The 24,517-nt window shown below is 52.2% G+C and overlaps 1 protein-coding gene across 2 annotated transcripts in view; it reads right to left on the reverse strand.

Annotated features, from left to right (window-relative positions):
* The window catches only part of IGF1R (insulin like growth factor 1 receptor), a gene marked incomplete at its 3' end in the record, with an annotated part of 296,941 nt that overhangs the window by 231,945 nt on the left and 40,479 nt on the right, over nucleotides 1-24,517 (reverse strand). For both annotated transcript variants that reach the window (XM_080692580.1, XM_080692579.1), the window contains exon 2: nucleotides 6,695-7,240. In XM_080692580.1, the coding sequence (XP_080548706.1) occupies nucleotides 6,695-7,240 (546 nt within the window). The remainder of the gene's footprint in view (nucleotides 1-6,694; nucleotides 7,241-24,517) is intronic.

Consider the following 24,517-nt stretch of genomic DNA (forward strand, 5'->3'; position numbering starts at 1 on the left):
CCTTGATTCCAAATAAAGAATAAAAAATCGAGGTGGGGGTGGAGCTCAGAGGTAGAATGCCCCTGAGTTTAATCCTCAGCACCACACACAAAAAAAGTTAAGATGAACATTGGGCGTGGTGGTGCATGCTTGTAACCCCAGGACTTGGGAGGCTGAGACTGAAGGATCACGGGTTCGCAGCAGCCTCAGCTACTCAGTGAGGCTCTCCATAACTTTAGTGAGACCCTGTTTCCAAATAAAGATAAAATAGCAAAACAGGGCTGGGGATATAGCTTGGAGGTAAAATGCTCCTGGGTTCAGTACCCGGTCTCGGTCTGTCTGTCTGTCTGTCTGTCTCTCTCTCTCTCTCTCTCTCTCTCTCTCTCTCTCTCTCTCTCACACACACACACACACACACACACACACACAGTTAAGATGAAACCGGGCATGGTGGTACACACCTGTAATCCCAGTATTTGGGAGGCTGAAACGGGAGGATTGCAGGTTTGAGCAGAGCTTCAGCAATTTAGTGAGACCCTGTTTTCAAATAAAAAATAAAAATGGCTCTTGGGGTAAAGCTCAGAGGTATGGCCCTGAGTTCAATCCCTACTTCCAAAAAAAGAGGAGGAGGAGAAGGAGGAGGAGGAGGAGGAGGAGGAGGAGGAGGAGGAGGAGGAGGAGGAGGAGGAGGAGAAGGTAAGATGAAATACTGCACACCATATGAGTGGACTCTCAAGTCAGAGGAAACGCCGGCCTTCCCACACCACAGCAGCAGGTGATTTACGAAAGCTTAAACAAGTCCCTCCACCTTGCCCAAAGGTACCACCCGGGGGTGGGGGTGGGGACAAGAACTCAAGAACCCATAGCGGGAGGGGAAAAAATTGTAAAATTGTCTTTTTTACACCACCAGCCTTCATTTTAAGCCCACGATCCCATCGGTGAGACGGCAGTGGAATGTTTTTGTCAATAAAGGGGGCCACTTAGTGACTCCCTCAGCCGAGGGCTCCAGTCTGCCACTTCCCTGGTTTCTTATTTGGAAGGCTGTAGGCAGGTTAACACACTCCGGGACCGCTGTTCCCAGTCAATCTCTTCACTGAATTAAGGCTGCCCAGCACCGGCACCAGCTTCCAGCGCGACCGGGCGCTTGTCCTCCTGGGCTTCCTGGTGGGGGCCAGGCCTTCACCTAGGCCCTCGGAACAGGGCAAGCAGACCTCAAGCCGCTCACCCCGGTGGGCTAGAAGGACTCAAGAGAGCCGGGCATGGCAGTGCACACTTGTAATCTCAGTACTTAGGAGGCTGAGACAGGCGGATCGGGGTTCGCGGACAGCCTCGGCTACTTAGTGAGGCCCTCTGCAAATTACTGAGACCCTGTTTCAAAATAAAGAATAAAAAATAAAGCCGGGGGTGGCGGCGCACGCTTGTAATCCCAGCATTCGGGAAGCTGAGACCGGAGCATTGCGGTTCGTGGACAGCCTCAGCTACTTAGTGAGGCCCTCTGCAACTCAGTGAGACCCAGAATTTGCACTGCACTACAAAATGGACCCCACCCGGTGCTGGAAGACGGGGTTCCTAGAGGTTACGGAGCCCTAATGTTCTCTGGCAGAAGTAAGACTGGAGCCGGGCCAGAGGCCAGATGAGGGAAGGCTGGTCAGCAAGGAAGAGGTCAACTAGGGGCCAAGGATGCTGAGTGCAGGGGAGGGGACAGCACCAGGTACCTGGTGCAGCGTCATGGTGGAGGCAGGGGACCAAGGCACAGCTCGGCGTGTAAGCGCATCCTACAGGGACCTTCCACAGGAGCGCAGGTTGGAGGGTATCAGCCCCACGTGCAGCCTGGGACATGCACTGGGGCCAGGCAAAGGCCAGGCAGGGAGGCTGGAGAGAGGCTGTGTCGCTGACAGGCAGGGAGGGGTGGAGTAGGCACACCGACACAGCATTCGGAATGGTCGGGGCTTGGTGTCCAACTAGGAAAGGAAGTGTCCACAGAACAGCCATGATTCTGAAAGCACTAAGGAGCCAAGGGTCTGCCCAGCCATAGGGGACGCAGGGAAAACCGCAGGCCACAGTGAGGGGTGTGGAGGGAGGACCGGCGGCCGCACACCTGCCTGTGGTGACCGCACAGCAACACCCACAGAGAGGTTGGGGCTGGAGATGGTATTCAAAAGCCATCAAAAAGAGACAAAAGGATGCCCAAGTGGCAGCGGACGAGACGGGACCAAGCAAAAGGGAACTCGGGTGCTGCTGTGGTCTGAACTTTGATGTCCTCCCCAAAGCCATATGTTGAAATAGAGTATCCAAAGGAATGGACTAGGAGGTGGGGCTTTGAGGGTTGGGCTGGGAAGGTAGAGACATCATAAACGGGATTAGTGACTTTTCTGGGGGAAAGCAGGCATGACGGGGAGCATACTACCTCCGAGCTCCACGCCCAGGCCTTTGTTTAATTTTTTTATTTTGAAGCAGGATCTTGCTAAGTTGTGGAGGGTCTCACTAAGTTGCTGAGGCTGGCCTCAGACCTGCAATGTTCCTGTCTCAGCCTCTCAAGTACTGGCTTGGGCCACCACACCCAGCTGGATTAGTGCCCTTATAAAAAGAAAAAGAGACTCCAGAGTGCTCCCTGGCCCCTTTCTTTCAGCATGTGGAGCCACAGCACAGGGCGCCGTGAACCAGAAGGCGGGCCCACACCGCACCCCGGGTCTGCTGGCACCTGCATCTTGGACTTGTGGTCTCTAGACCTACAAAAAGCAACTGTGTTGTGTCTACGCTCCCCGGGGCAGGCTGTGTTACTACGGCAGCCTGGACTGGCTCCAACAGGAGACTCCCCACCGTTAAAGGGCACCGAGGAAAGGGGAGGGCAGAGCAGTGGGCACCGGGGGTAAGAGGGGAACCCGAAGAGGGCAGTCAGCACAGGGAAGAGAAACCAAACAGCAAACAGCGCGTCCTTGCTGTGTGAAAAGGCCACAGGCAGCTCTCTAACTAACAGCCCTCGCTCTTGGGTGTTTGTTTCTAGGAACAACTCAGGCCTGCATAAAACCTCCCCTCAAATCACAAGACGGCAGAGAATTAGAGCTGTGCACAGATGAGCCACAGAGCGGTCACCTCCTCTCAGGGTGCTGGCGCTGTCTCTACGCTGTAGTCTTGACCTCAAAGGACTTCAGAGTGTCAAGTCAAAGCTGTCCATCGGCCCTGCACAAGCCGGCGTTCCTGCGTGACCACTGCACACAGGCCCCGGACACGGGGATTCTCTCCAGGGGAGAACAACTGATGGCATTCCTCCACACTTGCTCGTATTCAACAGCTCTCTAATGCTTCCGGGAACTCAACGTAGATCTTCTGCCCAGACTCAATGCCCTTCGACTGGCCCCTTGAATGGTCGCCAAGAGTTCTGGTCAAAAAAATAGGTGGAGGGTAGGACAGTAGTGGAGTGGTCAGTCAGCCACAGAGATAAGGAAGGACTCCCAGCCTTAAAGATGGCTCTGAAGCCGCTCTCTCCAGTGGAAACAGAATGTCAACCATCTGAAACCTCGAATCTTTGAAAGTAGAGAAGCAGGTGGGTTGATCTCCGTCCCACGTTTTACTTCATCTAAAGATACCCAACCAAAATAAAGAATAAAAAATAGGGCAGGGGGGTGTAGCTCGGAGGTCAAATGCCCCTGGGTTCCATCCCCAGACCCGCAAAATGAAAACAAATAAATAAATAAAAATAAAGACGCCCAACATTGTATCTCAACAGGTCGTCAACATGAAAGTCACGAAGGAGCTCCTCTACAGGCCGTTCTCCAGCTGATGTCTCTGGAAATCCAGAGTCTGTTTCACATTTATGACAGGTCTCAGTCCACCCGGGCTGCAGATCAAGTGCTCAGTTGATGGCTAGTGGCGCCCACCTCAGACAGGGCAGAGTCTCGGGAATCTACACAAGGAAAGACCTCTGACTAGAAAACTTCCAAGAAACCGTGCCGCTGCTTAAGTTTTCAGAGCAAGGTGGAGGGAGGATAATGTCCCTGCATGCACTTATCAGTTTTCAGTAGGTACCCCCCTCTCTTTCCCTCTCCCTCTCCCTCTCCCTCTCCCTCTCCCCCTCCCTCCCTCCCCCCCCCTCACACACACACACACACACACACACACACACACACATCACCACCACCTGGGGGGGGCTGCTGGAAGGGGCTGCGAGGCGTGGCCCTGGGGACCTAGACACCCAGCTACCAGCATCCGGCCCAATTCCTCGCCTTCCTAACTGCTCGCTGGCGCTCTTCCTCTTTCTCCTTTTAATCTTCCAACAACCCCACAAGAAAAGACGGATCTACCCCATTTCACAGATGAAGAAACACGGGCCTGGGCGACTTGAGCCGCTTGCCCATTTCTCTTAGACTTGGACCCAGAATTCAGGCCTCAGCCCTGCCCAGACTTCTTCAGCAAGAGGCAGAAAACTCACAGCGAGACCAGAGAGTCTTCCCTGAATCGCTGAACAGGTGCCGGACTAGTGACTTTTTTTTCTTTTTTTTGGTGGTACTAGGAATGAAATCTAGGGGCATTCTACCTTTGAGTTACACCCCCAGCCCTATTTTTTTATTCTTTATTTTGAAACAGGGTCTCACTGAGTTGCAAAGGGCCCCACTAAGTAGTAGCTGAGGCTGTCCTCGGACCGCGATCCTCCTGCCTCAGCCTCCGGAATGCTGGGATTACAAGCGTGCGTCACCACGCCCGGCTGACTTTTTAAATAGCATTTCCCTTTTTTCTTTTTTGTGGTACTGGGGACAGAACACAGGGGCCTTCTACCTCCGAGCTGCACCCCCAGACCTATTTTATTTTTTATTTGAAAACAAGGTCTTGATTAGTTGCTCACTTGATTAGAGCCTCACTAAGTAGCTGAAGCTGGCTTAGAACCTGCAATCCTCCTGTCTCAGCCTCCCAAGCACTGGGATTACAAGCGTGCACCACCACGCCTGCTGACACTTCCCTTCTGTGCAGAGCTTTGTCATGTATTTGATCGCCATGAAGCAATAACATAGCTGCCTGAGGACTTTACCCGCTGTAGCCCTAGGAGCTGGCTCCCCCAAGGTCACCTGGGACACTCATCTCCGCACCCGGCACCTCTCAACCAGGCCATGCCATCTCCCTTGATGACAGCTCTTATTTTTGAGATAAAAATGTAGAATGTCAAGGCTACTTTTAAAAACATGCTTTGTTGTTTTCTCAAACTGGCTGTTAGTTAAGATAAGAGTCCAGTACAGTTTTAATCAACCAATAGTAGCCTGCTCCAGCCCAAACCAACAGATCCTTGAAATGGCCTGGTGCCATCCTTAACTCTCCGAGGTCCTGGCTGCAGCTATGGGGACCCCCGCCCCCCCTTACTACCCAGTCACATACACGCTGCTCAAACAACATGAGGAGTGGCGAGCCAGCAAAGGCCCATTCTTTGCTGCTTTAGCTCTGGCTGGAAAAAGGTAAGTGGAAAAAAGGGTACCCGTGGGGTCTGGCCCATGTTTATATTACACACTTCAGGGTTTATTTATTTATTTATTGGTGGTACTGGGGGTGGAACCCAAGGGCTTTCTACCTCCGGGCTATACTCCCAGACCTATTTTATATTTTTATTTGGAAACAGGGTCTCACTGAGTTGCTGAGAGCCTCACTAAGTAGCTGAGGCTGGCTTCGAACCTATGCGATCCTCTGGTCTCAGCCTCCCAAGCGCGGGGATTACAGGCATGCGCCACCACGCCCGGCCACTTCAGGGTTTAAACAAGACTACCCATTTGGGATTTCTTAGCCATTAAAACCTAAAATGGCTATTTACAGCTAACAAACTGACTTTCCACCCAGCAAGGGGAGCTTCATGGCCAGTACACCTAAGTACTGACATAACGTAAGCACCCAGAGGCACATTTCAGAGGTGGGGGGCATGACTCTCAGGTTATTTATTAATCACGTTAGGGCAAGAGTTAATTATCCTCAAAGGAGAAAATAAACACGCTATAGATACACAAGAACATTCAAAATATCACCACCCGACTGCGACCGCTAAATACTTTTCCAAGTTCTTTCACTAAGCAATTTCACAAGATTTCCACCGCCGTGCAATAAACCGGTATAAAAGAAAATAAGCAGAAGCCCAAAGGTTTAAAAATGTGCCTGAAAGTAGACTGAATCACAGACTCCTAGAAACCAGTGCAGAGCTCTCCAGCCTCTGCCGGGTGCCCCATCCTAAGCCGGAACGCCCACGCATCAGAGCATCATCACGAAGCCAAGGACCACTCTCCCAGGACGCATGAGCCCTTTGTCTTTCCTTTCCTTAACCATGCTCCAAGTACATGCATGCTAAGTTAGTCCTGCCATTATCCTCCCCACGAAAAGAAAAAGTCCCTTCAGGCAAAGAATGAAAGAGTTGTTAGCGCAGGGCTAGGGACTTCCAAAGCAGACCAGGTCACCTTTCTCGGGCAGAATTCAAAGCTGAGGGTCAGAAAGCTTCTAGCCCAGAAGTGCAGTCGGTGATTTCTAATAAGTGATTTGACCGGATTTGACGACGGCCACGACGGCCTCGAATTACGCACTCCGAGAGCTCTCGGATGCGAAAGAGAACCAACCAAGGGCCCTGCCACCAACCACTTCCACCAGGCAGCCTGGATGGGACCAGACGTAGCCCACCCACCCACGGATCATGAGCATCCTGGAAGGAGGGCGGAGGGAGAGGCGCGGGAGGCAGCGGCCGGGGCGCGCTTACTCTTTTGGCAGTGATTGGTGGTCCAGCATCGGTAGTTGTATTCGTTGTTGATGGTGGTCTTCTCGCACTGCGGCTTCTCCTCCATGGTCCCCGGACACAGGTCCCCACACTCCTTTGGGGACTTGTTCCCTACAATGTAGTTATTGGACACCGCGTCCAGGATCAAGGACCAGTCGACCGTGGAGAGGTAACACAGATCGGCGTTCTTCTCGATCCGGATGGCCCCCCGAGTAATGTTCCTTAGGTTGTACAGCCCGATGTCCTTGAGGTTGGTCATCTCGAAGATGACCAGGGCATAGTTGTAGAAGAGCTTCCAGCCGCGGATGACCGTGAGGTTGGGGAAGAGGTCGCCCAGGCTCTCGAGGCCGGCCACGCGGAACAGCAGCAGGTACTCGGTGATGACGGTGAGCTTGGGGAAGCGGTAGCTGCGGTAGTCCTCGGCCTTGGAGATGAGCAGGATGTGGAGGTAGCCCTCGATCACCGTGCAGTTCTCCAGCCGCTTCAGCTGCTGGTAATCGTTACGGATGTCGATGCCCGGCCCGCAGACTGAAAGGAGACGGGAGAGCAAGGCAGACACGTCTCAGTTCAAAGAATACCACTTTTTTTTTTTTTTTTTTTTTTTGGTGGTACTGAGGATGGAACCCAGGGGCCTGCTCCCTCCAAGCTACACTCCCAGCCCTATTTTTTTTTTTTTATTATTTCTTTTGAAACAGGGTCTCACTGAGTAGCTGAGGCTGCCCGCGAACCACAATCCTCCTGTCTCAGCCTCCCAAATGCTGGGATTATAAGCGTGCGCCCCCATGCTCAGCTTGGAAACCATTCTTTTTCTTTTCTTTTCTTTTCTTTTTTTTTTTTTTTTTTTGTGGTACTGGAAATGGAACCCAGGGGCCTTCTACCTTTGAGCTAGACCCCAAACCCTATTTTTTATTATTTATTTTTAAACAGGGTCTCACTGAGTTGCAAAGGGCCTCAACTAAGTAGCTGAGACTGCCGGCGAACCGTGATTCTCCTGTCTCAGCCTCTCAAATGCCGGGATTACAAGCGTGGTGACACCCGGCTTGGAAACCATTCTTAACACTCTTACCAAAGCCACAATACCATCAGTTTTCAGGAAACCTATACCATTACCATTAAGAAGACACGGCCAACTTGAGGTGTGGGCTCCAGGCAACTGCCTGGGCAGCTACCCGGCCAGCTGTCAATGCTTCATGAAAGGCCGCCCCTGGGCAGATACTATTCCACATGCGCCCTGAGTGTGCGAGAGGCCGTCTGCATTAAACGTACACACTGAAGCTACAGCCTGAGGTCACACGAGGTCACGTGCAAAAGTCAAGGCTACAACACAGCCAGCCAGGTTCCAAGCTCCTCAAAAGTTCCCATGGCCCCAACACAAGCTCAGGGTCCAAATAGCAGCAGCCTCCCATCACACCCAGCCCCGGGGCGCTGAGCAGTAATCTACCCAGGAGAGCAGCCACCAGTAAGTCTACCCAGGAGAGCAGCCACCAGTAACGTCTACCCAGGAGAGCAGCCACCAGTAACGTCTACCCAGGAGAGCAGCCACCAGGAGCTGCACTGTGGCGACCCGGGAAACACGCTCCCCTCTGTCCCGCTAACCTTGGGACTTGGGCCACGCAGCCTTGTGTTCTCCCCAAAGGCCCCCAGTGTAGACACAAGTGCTCACTGAACAGAAAGGAGAGCTGCGGGGTGCTCTGCCCACAATTTCTCCCCGTGCAGCTCGCTGTTCCCGTCTGCATCTGTTCGCTTTCCTCCCAGGGTGCGGCTATCCTCTCCAGAACCCAGCTCTGGCGGCTTCTCTCACGCTCTTTCACCCTGAGCACCCATCCCCATGGCAGCCCGGGAGGACAGTGAAGAATTAGGTTCTATCTAGTTCAGAACTCTGTCTCTCGCACCATACCTGGCACATAGTAGGTGCAAAAGGTGTGCGCAGAACCGGTGAACTTGGCCCTGTCTCTGTGCGCCCGTGCCCAGGACTCGATGTAACCGCTGTGTCTCCAGGCTGGGCTACACCAACAATGTCCCGAGAGTCAGCCCCCCACAGCCATGCCTGACCCGACACCTGGCCAACGAGGCTGCAGGCGCTCGTGCCTGCCTCCCGCACCCCGGCCTCCAGCGGGTTCTTCTTGCCACCTTTCTCCCTCCTCACACCGCAAGCGCTCCCGCCCTTCACTCTCACAGCCCTGCCCAAGCCCCTTAGATTCAACAGATGCCCAAGTATCTCCTTAACGCCTTCGCCCGCCTTTCCCCAACTCTCTCATTTCGTTTATACCCAACTTGAGGTCAATAACTCAATGTGCTTGAGGACTAAGGGCACTCAGTCTTCGAAGAGAAGGAGCACTATTTCTTTTTCCCTGTGCCCACCCTAAAAACTCTCAGTCCTCTGATGCCACTGAAGTCAAGCATACAGGTGTGCTCCTGAGTAATACACAGGTTCTTAGAGAGGAGCGTTAGATCTCAATTTACTCTTGTATTCAACTCGCACTTGATCGCAGTATAGTGTTAGGCAGCGATTTACCTGCCGTCATTCCCAAGAGATCACAAAACTTCAGGACCCAGGGAAAGGGCGTGAAGACACGTAACTGAGGTGTGCCAGTTTTTCTCCTGCCATTAGTATGCAAGCGGCAGAACCTGGCGTGGCGGCGCACGCTTGTCATCCCAGCATTCGGGAGGCTGAGACAGGAGGATCGCAGGTCCACGGCCAGCCTTGGCTACTTAGTGAGGCCCTCCACAACTTAGTGAGACCCTGTTTCAAAATAAAGAATAAAATATCGGGCTGGGGGTGTAGCTCGGAGGTCGAATGGCCCTGGGTTCAATTCTGGTTATGCAAAGGAAAAAAAAAAAGGAACATGAGCAGTGGTGAGGATGGGGTCCGGTCTGCCATCTGCGTCCCTCCATGGCCAGCGGACACCACTCAGCGAACAGAAGCTGCGCTGCGGAGCTGGAACTGGCAGTGCCTGCAAATAAAAGACCAATCTCCGTACTTAACACTTTTCCCCCCATTTATAGAACAAAAGGGAAAAAAAAAAAAAGCCACCCACTTACTCCGGAAGAGAAGACAAGCCCAAGCCACAACGTACAAGGCAGGACGCAAGAACCAGCTGTTTTGGATTCTGACTGATACTGTTGGTCTATGGGGTGTTTTGTGATAGAAACAGAAAAAAAAAAGGGAAACCAGGCTGGACCATGAATGACAGCACAGTGTTCAAAAGGCGCAAGCCGCAAACAGGAAAGAGAATACAGCGCGCCTCGTTTGTGCTGGAGAAGAATGGTGCTTTGACAGAGCAGGGGCTGTCCACGGCACGCCCTGGGCTGCCGCTCATTGACTAAAAGGAAATCACAAGATGCCATCTTGCCCCTTCCAAAGCAACAGATACCAGGGTGATCCAAAAAGACCCAAGTGCTTTCAGAATAGGATGGTCTACAGAGAATAGCAAACGCTGCTAGAAATGAGGGCAGGCGGGGAGAGAGGGTACAGCTAGAAGTAAGATCGCGGACCTCACCTGCAGTCCTCCAAGCCAGGGACCAAGGACATCAGAGCCACACAGAAGAGGCTGCAGGCCCGCGAGGATGCTCAGGGGGGTAGAGAGGAAAGACACAGGATCCGGCAGGCCAGGCGTGGCGACGCATGCCTATAATCCCAGTACATGGGAGGCTGAGACAGGAGGACCAAGCCAGCCTCAGCAACTCGGCCCAATGGTTTCAAAAAAAAAAAAAAAAAAAAAAATCCAGGTATGGTGGTATTTGGGAGGCTGAAACATGAGGATCGTGATTCACGGCCAACCTCAGCCTCTTAGTGAGGACCTTTGCGGCTCACTGAGACCCTGCTTCAAAAGAAAGAATATAAAAAGAGGGCTGGGGATGGAGCTCAGAGGTAGATGCCCGTCAGTTCCATCCCCAGTACCGCAAAAAAAAAAAAAAAAAAGACTACAGATGTAACTCAGAGGCAGAACACCCCTAGGTTCAATCCCTAGCACACACACAAAAAGTTTCTTTTCCTATAGGTCTACAGGCAAATAATGAAAAGAAAAAAAAATAGACTAGCCAACCAGCTATGATCTCTAGTTCTGACACTAGAATCCAATAAAGCCAAACCTCTGCGTTCACGTACGGTGCCTACTTCGTGTCAGCCCATGGCTCAGAATAATAGTTTTTTGGCTTCTCTTAAAATGAATTCATTGGAACTAATAAAGCAGCCCAACAAAAACCCTCTTTGGCCGCTGTAGATCGTGTGAAAGTCAAAATGACTATCTGGACCCTACTTCCCCGCCTCTCTAGATCCGCACCTCTCCCACCTACGTCTACAGGATGGTCCAGGGCAAACCTAGGCACCCACACTCCTGGGTTTCTTCTGCTCACCTGCACTCAAAGAAAACCCCCAGGCTGCCCCCATAAACCAAACATGAGCCGGGCATGGTGGCACATGTTTGTAATCCCAGCATTTGGGAGGCTGAGACAGGAGGGTCGCAGTTTGCAGACAGCCTCAGCTATTACTTAGTGAGGCCCTTTGCAAATCAGTGAGACCCTGTTTCAAAATAAGGAATAAAAAAATAGGGCTGAGAGTGTAGCTCGGAGGTAGAAGGCCCCCTGGGTTCCATCCTCTATACAAAAAAAAGAACTAAGCAGGAAACAGTGAGCCACACCAAAAAAAAGGGAGGGCTAGAAGCGATGTCTCCAGTCCCACACAATCCTCCCAGCCCACAGGGCCGAGTCCCCCAGGGCCCCATCCTCCAGTCAACTGAAACTAACCAAAAATATGAGAGATCAGGAAGGAAAAAAAAAATAAAAAAAAGAAGAGGATGTTATGATACCAAACACTACTGATACTGCAGCATTGCTCAGAGAATTTTCTGTGTTAAGTGTAAACACACAATTCATGTTAAGCCTTTTATCTTCATGTGTCAATGTGAATGTGTTTGCGCTGTATCTGTGCCGCACGGTTCTGTTTCGGGGGCAGCTGTCCTGCCCACCTGACTCGCCCAGCGCCTGCAGGATCTGCAGGGTGATTCTGCAAACAGAAATTAAAAGCAAAGTGTAATTGGCCCTCCCTAGGATGAACATGAGCCCAGAATTCCCATGCACACCTAAAACTGCACTCCTGAAGGCCCAGGGCGTTACACTTGAAGCCTACGATATGCGTAGCAAAGAATTTACAAATATGGGTGCGATGCTTAGCGCCCACCATGCCCATTCAGAAATGGAAACTACAGGGAAATAATTCAAAGACTGAAGGGAAGGCAGGCCCAGCGTCCCTCCATGTAAGGCATCTGTGAGCAAACAGATGGGTGCAGGACAAAGCCGTATTTTCTCTCACAGAGAAGCGGCAACTGCTTGCCTGGATCTTCATGAAAACAACGCTACCCGCTCTGACAGTGACTCCTTTAAATATCTAAAAGTCCAATGTTCTGGGTCTCTGTGTTTTTAAGGGGCTCTAATCCCGGTGATTCATGCTTTCAGAGGGATGGCTGAGCACTGGACACAGAGGCACTAGGGTTCCTGGGGTATATTCCTACGCACCACCCGGTCCTTCTGGGAATCCAAGCTCTGCCTCACGGGGGGCACGTACCCGCTTCCTCGTCACGGCGAGAGGCTCGTGCGGGGCCCTGGGGAAGGCACGGGGCGGGGGGAGCGGTGAGCAAATGTAAGACCACCCCGAGCAGTGCTCTGCAGGGAAGAGTGCGCTCCTTCCGCCTGCCCTCCTCCCCCAAGCCAAGAGCGCTGATTTTCTGCTCAGAACCCGGCAAACGCTCTCAATACAGCAGGCCCTGTGTCGTTTTGCAGAACACGTTCTGGCACTCCAGTTATAGCTCGCAGGCTCATTTCAGAAGTGGTTTTTGCTCTGCCCTGCCACGATCCAGTTTCCTTAGCTGACCTGTGCTCCTTTTTAAGTAGCCGGTCACCTGGATCTAACTGGTGCTGAGTGGTATGGAAATCCCACTCAGGGTCCCCACCACCACCCCCCCTGGGGCGTGACTCCTCCTGGCTGTGGGGTTACAATCCCAGAGCCTTGGGAAGAGGTCGTAGCACACCTGCCAGAAAGCTTGCCTGGAAGGCCCCGGGTTCAATCCCCAGCAATGCAAACAAACAAGCAAGCGAGCAGCCGCGTGTGCATGCACCCCGAACCCCGAACGCGCCTCGTGATTACTGGGACTTTACTAGTGAAGAGAGCACTGGACAGGAGTTCAAAACCAAGTCACCCCTGTTCCATCACTAACCACCCGCGTGGCTGAGGTCAGTCGTGACATCATTCCCTGCCCGTTTCCTCGTGACTCAGATGCAGGTTTGAGACTTGAGCGTACACATCCTTCCCACAAATATTTATACAGTGTGTACCACCAGAAAAGCACTTTCCAGGAGCTGGAGAGTCAGCAACAAGCATTACCGGTGGACCCTGCCTGCAAGGAGCAGCCAGCCCTGCCGGAGCCGGGAGCCCAGCACTCGGACCTCACCAGGTGACCCGGCGGCCCGCGGGCGCTTGCAGGCAGGCTTTCCAACACACAGGCCACGGCAGTTCTGCATACCCGCTCACACGTCTGTCTTTTTCCTTCTTGTCTTTTTTTTTTTTTTTTTTTTTGCAGTGCTGAGGATCTAACCCACTCGGAGGGCAAGCGCTCTACCACCCAGCTACATCCCCAGCCCAGTGACGGACACACGGCCGAGACCACTGGGCCCGGAGGACGTGGCGTGAAGCGCTACGGGAGGAAGCGGCTCCCAGGTGCCCAGAGAGGGAACTGGACCGATGGTCCAGCAGACAAAGCAGCAGAGAACGGGAGCTCCGAGCAGGATTCCCTGCAAGTGCACTGCCGCGCGGGACTGACACTGACAGGGGAGGGGAGGGGAGGAAGGAGCCTAAAAGAGAAGGTGAGCCGGGCGTGGTGGGCACGCTTGTGATCCCCAAGCTTAGGAGGCAGAGACAGGAGGATCGCGCAGGTTCGAAGCCAGCCATGCTGGCTTAAGAGACCCTGTCTCCAAATAAAATGTAAAATAGGTCTGAGAGTGTAGTCCAGAGGTAGAAGGGCTTCCAGGAACCCCAGTACCACTGAGAGAGAGAGAGAGAGAGAGAGAGAGAGAGAGAGAGAGAGAGAGAGAGAGAGAGAGAGAGGCCGACCGACCACAGGTCGGGCCAACAAAGGCAGGCCTGGCACTGAGCAAGCGCGCAGAGCTGAGGCTGACCCCTCTGCTGGGCGCAGCCTGGGCACCAGGAAGCGATGGAATGGAGTGGCCACCGAGGCCTCTGGGACGTGGACTCCATATAAATACGGAATGTAGGAACGGTCACTCTGGCAGTGGTCAATAGCCAAAGAAAAGTCCAGGGATAGCACGCCCACATGTGGCAGTGTTATTCACAACAGCAGAAAGAGGGTAACAATCCAGGTGTCCATCTGTGGATAAAGAAAGCCTGGTATCTCCCTATCATTGAATATTACTCAGCCTTCAAAAAGGAACAAAATTCTGAGGCATGCCTCAGCAGGGAGGAACCCTGAGGACCGCCTGCTAAGTGAAATAAGCCGGTCACACAGACCTGGATGACTCCACTATGTGTGCATTAGAGTAGCCAAAAATCACAGGGACACCAGCCTGCGGTTTCCAGGGACTGAGAGGTGAAGGGCATATAAGGCAAGAGAAGGAGACGGCGGGTGATGGGCTGTGTCACAGTTTTGCAGGATGAAAAGCTCCAGAGGTCGGTCGTTCAACAATGGGAATGTGCTTAACACGAACCGTGCGCTTAAAAACGGTTAAGACAGCACCTTGGATGCGTATTTGACCACATTTTAAGGACTGATGGCTTCTACTGCACGTGATCAGGCCCTTCACGTGGGTCCCATGATCCAACAGGACAGCTAAAGGCGGACCACGTGCCCCTCTGCCACCCCGGCCCGAGCAGAGCCCAGCAGGAGGCAGGCGGGGTTGGCTAGAGTCGTGCCACAGCTGGAACACACACAGCCAGGCACTCAAAGATGCCACCCTGAGCAGGGCCTGGTGGCGCACCCCTGTAATCCCAGTACCCGGGAGGCTGATGTGGGGTCAAGACCAGCCTCAGCAACTTAGAGACACCTTGTTTCAAAACCAAAAAACAAAATAAAATAGGGCTGGGGGTGTAGCTCAGAGGGAAAACACTTCTGGGTTCAATCCTCAGGACAACAACAGAAGAAGAAAAAATAAAGCAACGGCTGCGGGATTTGTGGCTGTGCCCCGTAATCCCGGTTCTTGGGAGGCAGAGACAGGAGGATCTCTGGCTTGTAATCAACCTCAGCAATTTAGCAAGACTCTTAGCAGCCTACAGAGGCCCTATTTCCAAACAAAACTTTAAAAGGGTCTGTGGGTGTAGGTTGGAGGTAAAATGCCCCTGGGCTCAATTTCCAATCCCATTAAAAAAAAAAAAAAAGCCAACCTGGTCACCACCCAACACAGCCAGAAATGCTGGAGTGCAAAGAGGGGCCCTGGCAAGAGCCCTGCCCTGGCCGCCAGGGCAGTGAGCTCTGATCACCCAGCCTGACACGCACCTCTCTAGAAGGTGGGCAGGAGCTGCACCGCCACACGCAACCAACCAACCGTCCTTGCAAAGCAAACCACAGCCAAACGGCGCCATCGCACAGGACTGGCAGGCAGGACGGAACCCACCACCCAGGGGCCGTTTGCTAAAGCCCAGCACACGTGTGCTTCAACACAGCTCACCTTCTAAAAGGTGGTGGAGTGAACACGAGGATGCAGGACAGCCCCAGCCGGTGCACCGGCCCGACGCGCAGGCCTTCACATCCCAAAACCACAACAACCTCTGCATTTACTAGTCTGCTTCAGCATCTTCAGCCCCACTTCTTCTCCCTGCACAGGAGGAGAATGCTCTCCATTCTCTCATCCAAGCATCTGGAGGCCAGTCCACATTCCAGATTTTTTCCCTGAGACCTGCGGCAATTTCCACCAACACCAGGCACCTCGGCACTAAGGATTTCCCCAGCCCAGCCGGGGGAGCCCACACCACCCGCTGGACCACAGCCTCGTGGAAGGTGCTCAGGGCACCCCGCCAGGGCACCATTGATGTCTGAACCCAGTGCACTTCCAGGCCTTGTTTCCCCGGAAGGATCTGAGCACCTCAGCCAATCCCAGCCCAAGTCCCGAGCGAAGGCAGTGATGTTGCATCAGCTGCGCCTCCAGAGACAGGCCGCACGCGGATGCTCCATGGAGCCACTGGTCGGGAGAATGCGCCTTTGTGTTTTTTTCTCAGCAAAAGTTTTTGTTGTTGTTGTTGTTTTTTTTTGTTTTTATTTTTGTTTTTGTAGTACTGGGGATAGAACCCAGGCACATTCTCCCTTCAAGCGACACCCCCAGCCCTATTTTTTATTCTTTCATTTATTTATTTGTGGTACTGGGGATGGAACCCAGTGCATTCTACCTCAAAGCTACACCCCCAGCCCTATTTTTTATTCTTTATTTTGAAACCGGGTCTCACTGTGTTGCAGAGGGCCTTGCTAAGTAGCTGAGGCTGGCCACAAACTGCGATCCTCCCGTCTCAGCCTCTCGAATGCTGGAATTACAAGTGTGAGCCACCAGGCCTGGGTAAGATTTCTGTTTGTTTGTTTGTTTGAGATCTGTTTTTGTTTTTGGTAGAGTAGGAGAACACAGACCGTGTCTACAGTGCCCTGCTAACATCTCACCGGGCCCTTGTGGACCAGGTAGAGAAGTCTGACCTTTCGCCTTGATAAACACACAGCTCACCTCACCACGCGCTGACTGACTGATAGTTGGCAAGGTCTGCGGTGGAGGGCCACGGGCTCTTGCTGAATCATGGGGCCTCTGTAATTTGTATCAATTACTTGATCGATGACACAGATAAAATGTTTATCTAATTCAAGGATAAGAAGTTTCCAGGAGACATGGCAAATACACTGGATGACAGAGTCAGGAGCTAAAAAGATCAACAGATTGGAATTGCAACAGAGAGGAAATAATGTTATTTGGACACTTGGGTGCAAAAAAAGAAATGCACAAATGTAGGAAGTGTGAAAAGACTTAGGAGATTTAATTGGATATAATTTCTGTATGTGATGGTGGGGTGTTCAGCGCCTGCCAAAAGAGAAAGAAAAAAAAGCCAGGCAGTCTTAGGCTATACCTAGGAGAGATGTAGGAGAGTAAGGGGCCAGAAGAGAGGCCCCCCCCCATTCTGGGGCCCCCATTACTGGCGAGGTACTGGGAGAATACCCAAGTGACAGTCAGAAAGGCAGGGAGCAGAAAGCCCGTCTCATGGGGAATGGCTGCAGACCCCCAGCGTGCGAAGGTCCTCAGGATTTGGACCCACGCAAGGGGAAGGATTTGGGCTCCGTGAATCCACAGAAGAATTTATCTGAAACCCAAATGGATCACCTTAGAAAAGGTAACCAAGGTTTCTGCACAGCAACACATTTCTGAGACATGTTCTAAGCCTGGTTAACTTACTACTGGTAACTTTTCTGGGGTGTTATTAACCCTGGTTTCCATCAAAGGAAGCTGAAGGTAAATCAGGGTGGATGACCTTTCTGGGATTGCTCGGATACTGAGGGACAGAGTGGGGCTGAAATCTCGATCAGAACACACAATCCTGGGAAGGAAATTTCCCTTCGGAAGTCTCTCAAAGCTGACAAGGAGCTGGGCGTGGTGGGGCACGCTTGTAATCCCTGCATTTGGGGAGGATCGCGGATCGCGGCCAGCCTCAGCTACTTAGTGAGGCCCTTTGCAACTCAGTGAGACTCTGTTTCAAAATAAAGAATAAAAAAATAGGGCTGGGAGTGTAGCTTGGAGGTAGAAGGCCCCTGGGTTCCATCCCCAGTTCCAAAAATAGGAAAGGAAAAAAAAAAGCTGACAAGAAGTCTGCGGGCAGTGTACAGGACTCGAAGCGGGACCACCTCGGGTCCTGCACCCCGGGGTCAGCTGGTTGGTGTGGGCGCTTCTGTGAAGGATCTGAGGCAGACACCTCTGCCAGCCCTGACTCCAAGACCCCTAAAGAAAGACATCAAGGGAGCCCCCAGGGGCTTTGCAGAGCTCCGTCTATGCCGCAGGCCCGGGTCTTGGGCACAAGGCACTGCCTTATTGGGGAAACTGCTATTGTGCTAAACCTGATATTCCCCTGCAGAGCGAGACCATTCCCACAGCTTAATCAGACTACACAATGACAAACTGGTTTCTGTTCATGATCCCGGAGATAGAAATAAAGACAAAAGACACAATCTAGCCCAATCGTGAGGCGAGGAGCCGTCCCACTGCGTTCTTGGGAGGACAGAGGCGCTGCACCTCACAAATTGAGAACGCAGGGTTCTAGCCTGGTCAGGAAACTGCCACGCTTCCCTCCCTGTCTGGATCAAATCACAGTCCTGCTTTATCTCGACTCCCAAGAGGACAGCACCACTTCCCCGGGGCCTGCAGGTGAGTTCCGACTCCCCCCTGCGGGTCAGGAGTATCAACCTCCTCCGTGCGGTACCCCTCATTCAAGACCCCTCATGACCAGAGGCACCAGCCACCAAGAAACCCACATGCCTCTGTGGCAACTGAGAAGCATGGGGGGGGGGTTGTTTGGGGTTTTGTTTTTTTTGTCTTTACACCCTATTGAGGCCAATATAATCCTCAAGTCTATAAAGAGCTCTGGCAAGTGTAAGCAACCCTTGCCTGCCATTCATCCATCCTTCCTTCCTTCCTTCCTTTCTTTTCTTTCTTCCTCTCTCTTTTGTGGTACTGGGGATGAAACCCAGAAGCATTTTTCCTCTGAACTACACCCCAGTCATATTTTTTTAAAACATGTCTGAGTTGCAGAGGGCCTCACTAAGTAGCTGAGGCTGGCCACAAACTGTGATCCTCCTGTCTCAGCCTCCCAAATGCTGGGATTACAAGCATGAGCCACCATGCCCAGCAGCCTCGCCTTTCAAACAGACAACTGAGACCACTCATTGAGGGGTGACGCCAGCACCCTGGGGCCCACCCGGGCCTTCAAGATCAGACAGCTCGGGGTGCGAGACCTGAGGTCCCTCGGGAAGGCACAAAGCCACACTACCACAGCCCTATCGCTGCTGGGAGATGGCGGACATTCCCAAAGCCATGCGGCACCATCACCGGGGTCTCTGCGAGGCTGGTTCTCATGGGGGAGGAGCAACAGACATGCCCACTTGAAGGGCTCTTGTGCAGGATTAAAGAGCCTAGTAGAGCCGGGCATGGTAGCTCACGCTTGTAATCCCAGCATTCAGGAGGCTGAGACAAGAGGATCACGGTTCGCGGACAGCCTCAGCTACTTAGTGAGGCCCTCTGCAACTCAGTCAGACCCTGTTTCAAAATGAAGAATAAAAACCAGCTGGGGGTATAGCTCGGAGGCAGAATGTGCCTGGGTTCCATCCCCAGCACAACAAAAAGAAAAAAGGGGGGGCTCAGGTAGAACATAAGTATTGGGATACAGTGCACAGACCCAGAGGAGCTGCCTCACCCTGGGACAGCCCTCCAACCTCAGCTCCCTGCACCCTGACACCCAGCTCACACTGGGTGCGCAGAGTGCTGAACAGTCAATGGCAAGCCGGGCATGGTGGTGGACACTGGTAATCCCAGTCCTGGGAGGCTGAGACAGGAGGATCTCTGGTTCATGATGAGCCTCAGCCACTTAATAAGGCCCTCCACAACTTAGTGAGACTTTCAAAATAAAGAGTTAAAAATAGGGCTGAAGGTGTAGCTCAGAGGTAGAATGTGCAGGGTTCAACCCCTAGTAACACACACACACACACACACACACACACACACACACACACACAGTCATTGGCAGACCAGGTGTAGCAGTGCACACCTGTACCCCAGTACTTGAGAGGCTGAGATAAGAGGAGTGCAGGTTCACAGCCAGCCTCAGCAAGTTAGCAAGACCCTTAGCAACTTGGTGGGACCCTGCTCCAAGATAAAAAAAATAAAATAAAATAGGGCTGGGGAAGTAACTCGGAAGTGAGGGATGCCTGCATGTTCCATCCCAATACCACACACACACACACACAAAGTCAATGACAACCCGGGTGTGGTGGTGCATGCTTGTAATCCCAGTCCTTCCTTAGGAGGCCAAGGCAGGAGGATTGCAGATGACTAGATCAGGAAAGAGCAACTCCCTGGGCGTGGAGACAGCCAGAGGCAGGCACCCGCGAGCTCAGTGCCCGAGGGAGGGAGCCTAGGCCAGTGGCCGCAGGCCCTCTGCATCCTGCAGTGGGAGGCGGGGCCTGCCGGCCAGCTGCCCTGCTCTGGAGCCCGGACCAGCCTTTCCAGGAACCTGCATGGAGTAAACCTCCTCTGCAGGATTATGAAGTTGTTCTGCAAAGAAAGAAAATAAATAAAACCTAAGCAAAAGCCTCAAACTCCCACCACTGGGAGGCACATGTGTCCCTCACACGGAGGTGAGACCGCTCCACCTGCACATGGACGCCACCTCTGCGCCTGCTGCCTCTGCTCAGCCTGGACCCAGCCAAGCCCACCCACCCTGCGCTAAAATAGTTTCAACCTATTGGCCTCACAGAAAAATGATAAACGTAATCATGATATGCGTGTGGGGGACGGAATCTTCCTGTTTGGGCACACAGGCATTCTCCCGGGCAGCACGGACTGGCAATTCTTATGTCTCTGACCTCTGATCCAAAAACTTCTCTTCTGAGTCTTGTTCTTTCATAGCAGAGCAAGGAGATACATGTGAAAGCCCACGCTTGTAATCCCAGTACTTGGGAGGCGGGGACGGGGGGGATTTCAGGGTCTCAGCCAGCCTCCGCCCCTTAGCGAAGCCCTCGGCAACTTAGTGAGACCCTATATCAAAATACAGAATAAGAGGAGCTTGCTCAAAGGTAGTATTCCCCCGGGCCAATCCCCAGCACCACAAAAGAGATACATGCGAAATATCCCCTAGAATCCTATTTATAAAATAAAAAACAAGGAAGCTACTATGTTTATCTTTTAAAGAAACTGTAAAGTTTCCTTTCTGTGGCCGACACATAGCAATTACAATGAACACAAAATATCCACATGTAACTGATATTTGTAAGGCTTCTGGAGTAGAGAAGCCCACCAACACACAGGACTCATCCCGGTGGTCCAGGTCAGGGAGTCTGTTGCTAGGTCACACTGACATACAGGGACAGGAGGACGCTGAAGCTTCTTCGTGCTCTTCCCAAGCCCGTGCTGCTGATCTAACGTTATAAAACCACTGGACAAACCCAAGTTAAGGGACAGCGGTGCACATCTGACCAGTGCTCCTCAAAACTGCCACGGTCACCAAAGCTAAGGGGAAGCCTGAGGGGCGGGTGCGCACCAGCGGAGGCTGAGAAGACATGTTGACTGGTGGCGCAGTGGCACCCTGCACAGGATGCTGGACCAGGGAGGGAACCTCAGGGGCACACCAGTGAAACCCCAAAGAAAGCGTGGTGCACTCAGTCACGACGCAACACTGCTTCCTCCTTATGGAAGCGTGCATTGGTGACGTAGGGTGTTAACAGGGGAACTGTTCAGGGGCCGTGGAAACTGCTCTGTAAATCCAAAACTACTGTAAAGGAAAAAGTGTATTTCAAAGGAGAGAAAGAGAAAGAGAGCAGGTGGGGGAGTGAGCCTCAGAGCCGAGAGCGATGGATACCTGCTCCATGGCTTGTCTCCCTCACCCCCACCTCCCTGGTCTACATGGGTACACAGGGATGCTTGGAAGCCACCCGGGGGGGAGAAGTGCTCACCTGCTGGGAGGGGAAAGGCTGAACGCATTTGCTTTCCGCTCTGTGATTCCAATCCATTTTAATAACCGTTTTAATAACACCACGTTTCCCTGTATACTCAAATATACTTTAAGAACAAAGTTCACTCTGCTCTAGAAGATAGCCAAGATATATTAAAATGAGGAGCTACAAATTATGAATGTGTGCTTAAAAACCAACCAGGACATGGTATGGTTGGTCTGCGCAGGGGCATCTGCAAAGCTCACCTTCTGGAAGCAGGATGGACAGAGGGAGAGTTGGAGAGACAGAAGGAGGAGGAGGAGGAGGAGGGAGGAAGAGGATGGAGGAGGAGGAGGAGGATGGAGGTGGAAGAGGATGGAGGAGGAGGAGGATGGAGGTGGAGGAGGAGGAAGAAGGAGGAGGAGGAGGGAGGAGGAGGAAGATAGAGGAAGATGGAGGAGGATGGAGGAGGATGGAGAAGGATGGAGGAGGAAGAGGAGGAGGTGGCAGTGGCTTGGCATTTTTACTCTCTACCTTCTGTTTAAATGTTATACTACCGGCATGCATCTTTTTCTGTAGTCACAATCAGCAAAATGATCACAAATCCTTAAAAATTCATTTTTTGTCTGCTCCATCTCCTTGATCTCTAAGGAACTTTGGGATTTTGCCTCTCGGGCCATGCTGTCTGGTGATCCTCCCTCTGCACACAGCTTGCTGTCCTCGGGGAGGACAGACAACACAAGCAGCAGCCGCTGTCTAAGGCACCTGCCCTCAGTCACACTGCTGGGGGAGAATGCCATCTACCCACTGAACAGGTCTGGTGAGTACCAATGCTGTTCCTCATGGCAGCATCCCCAAAGATGCTCTGTGTCCTGGTACCCATCCATATGTGTGATGGAAGAAAGTGTGGCCAGATCCTCGCGAGCCTTCTCAGCCATCTTTAAACTACACCAGGACTCTGCCTGCAGTGAACATATTCTAATACTGCAGATTAATAATCCCTGGTGAATCCACTGATGATAAAACCCAGAAGCCTCAACACAGTGTCTAAAATTCTAGTACAACTGTCCCAAGCTGCTTCTCCTCAGAAAAGCAGAAACACACAAAAACGCTCTATGTCGTCCAGAGAGGAAAAATGGCAACATAAAGATTTAAAAAAAAAAATCAAGTTTATTCCATGTTGCTTTTAAGATCAAGTGATTTAATTTCACCAACATTGATTTGTGCGCGGTGATTTAATTTTCCTACCACCGACTGACCTTCTGCTTACTTGATGTGAACATCTGGGCGGCCAATGCTGTTGCCCAGGGCACAGAGCAAGGCGGTGCAGGAAGGGCGGCCAGCCCGGGGCCAGCGGTGCCCAGACACTGATGGATACAAGCACAGTGGGTTGAAACTGAGCCCCTGGGATTAATCACAGTTTATTTTCTAAGTCCTAAATCTCTCTGAAAGTGTGATAAAACCTGGGCCCTGTCTCCCAACCAAATCATACTTAGAAAATATTTAAAGAAACTGGGTGTGGTGGTGCACACTTGTAATCCCAGCATTTGGGAGGCTGAGACAGGAGAATCACAGTTTGTAGAAGCCTTGGCTACTTAGTGGGGCCCTTCATAACTCAGTGAGACCTTGTTTCAAAGTAAAGAATAAAAAATAGGAATAGGGGTGTAGCTTGGAGATAGAATGCCCCTGGGTTCAATCTCCAGTACCACAAAAAAAAAAAAAAAGAAAATATTTAAAGACAGGCATGGTGACACAAGTTTGTAATCCTAGTACTTGGGAGGCTGAGACAGGAGGACCTCAGGTTTGAGGGCGGCCTCAGCAATTTAGTGAGGCTCTCAGCAACCTAATTAGACCCTGTTTCCAAAAAAGGAATAAAATTGGTCTGGGGATGTAGCTCAGAGGTAGAATTCCTCTGAGTTCAATTCCTTGTCTGTCTGTCTGTCTGTCTCTCTCTCTCTCTCTCTCTCTCTCACACACACACACACACACACACACACACACACACACACACACACACTTACATGTGGTTGCAAAAGGCCCTGGGTACCTCGCCTCACCTGCAGAGCCACGGGTCCCTCATCAACCAATCCTGAACAGTCGGCATCTGTGTGACACCATTTGACAGGTGAGTAAACCAAGGTCTAGATAGCTTAGGTGACATTCTCAAAACTCTCCTGTGAGCTAAGGAGAGGGCAGGAATAAGAACCTTGGCTTCCCTCTGTCAAGTAGAGATGTTTCCAGAAAACACGCTGTCCACTCGGCAAAGGTGGGAGTCGGTCCCCAATAAAAGGGCCGCGGAGTCACCTCGACTGCTGAGCTGCAGGGCACCAGATGCGCGTGCTCCCGGCAGCCCCTCTGCGGACACCCACGCTCCCCCCGCAGCCCGGTAAATCCCACCCGGGTGCAGACCCCTCCCTTCAACGACACAGGGCCCCCAGGAGTCAAGCCCACTTGCCGACTGGACCTCGGTGCCTGGGAAGCCAGGGCCACATCATCTTTATTTTCTACCACTCACCCAACTGGAGGAGGCCTCTGGAACTGGGGGCGCTGAGTAAATACCCAGCAAAGGAAAGTCAAGGAAAAACCAGCTGCTAAGAGCATCTGCACGGGCTCCTTCCTCTCCCTCTCCTCCCCAAGCCTTCAGGTCTGAAGTCAGTTTGTAATCGTAAGAAGCTGCACTACTTCTCCTATGCTCGGCCAAACTCCGGCGTGCCTTTAAACAATGGGATCTATTGCCTCAACTTGTTAGGATGGCGAAATGTCTGCCCCCCCAAGAAAGAAAAAAACTTGGAGAAATTGGAGCCCTGTTTTGGAAACCATTACAGGGTTCCTCAAAAAGTTAAAAATAGAGCTACCATATGATCAGCAAGTCCACATCTGGAGATAGACCCCAAACAACTGAAAGCAGAGACGTGAGGGGCTGTTGCCACAGCCAAGTTTGTCGCGGCACTCACCACAACAGCCAGAAAGTGGAAGCGCCCAAGTGCCTCCTGACCAACGAATGGGCAAGCATTACAGATTATGGAATTCAAATGTGCCATATACATCTTTTTGGAATATTACTTGGCCTTAAAAAAGAAAGGAGCCAGGTGTGGTGGCACATGCCTGCGATCCCAGGGCTTGGGAGCCGGAGGCA

Source organism: Muscardinus avellanarius (genome assembly GCF_963383645.1).
Source record: "Muscardinus avellanarius genome assembly, chromosome: 3".
NCBI lineage: Eukaryota > Metazoa > Chordata > Mammalia > Rodentia > Gliridae > Muscardinus > Muscardinus avellanarius.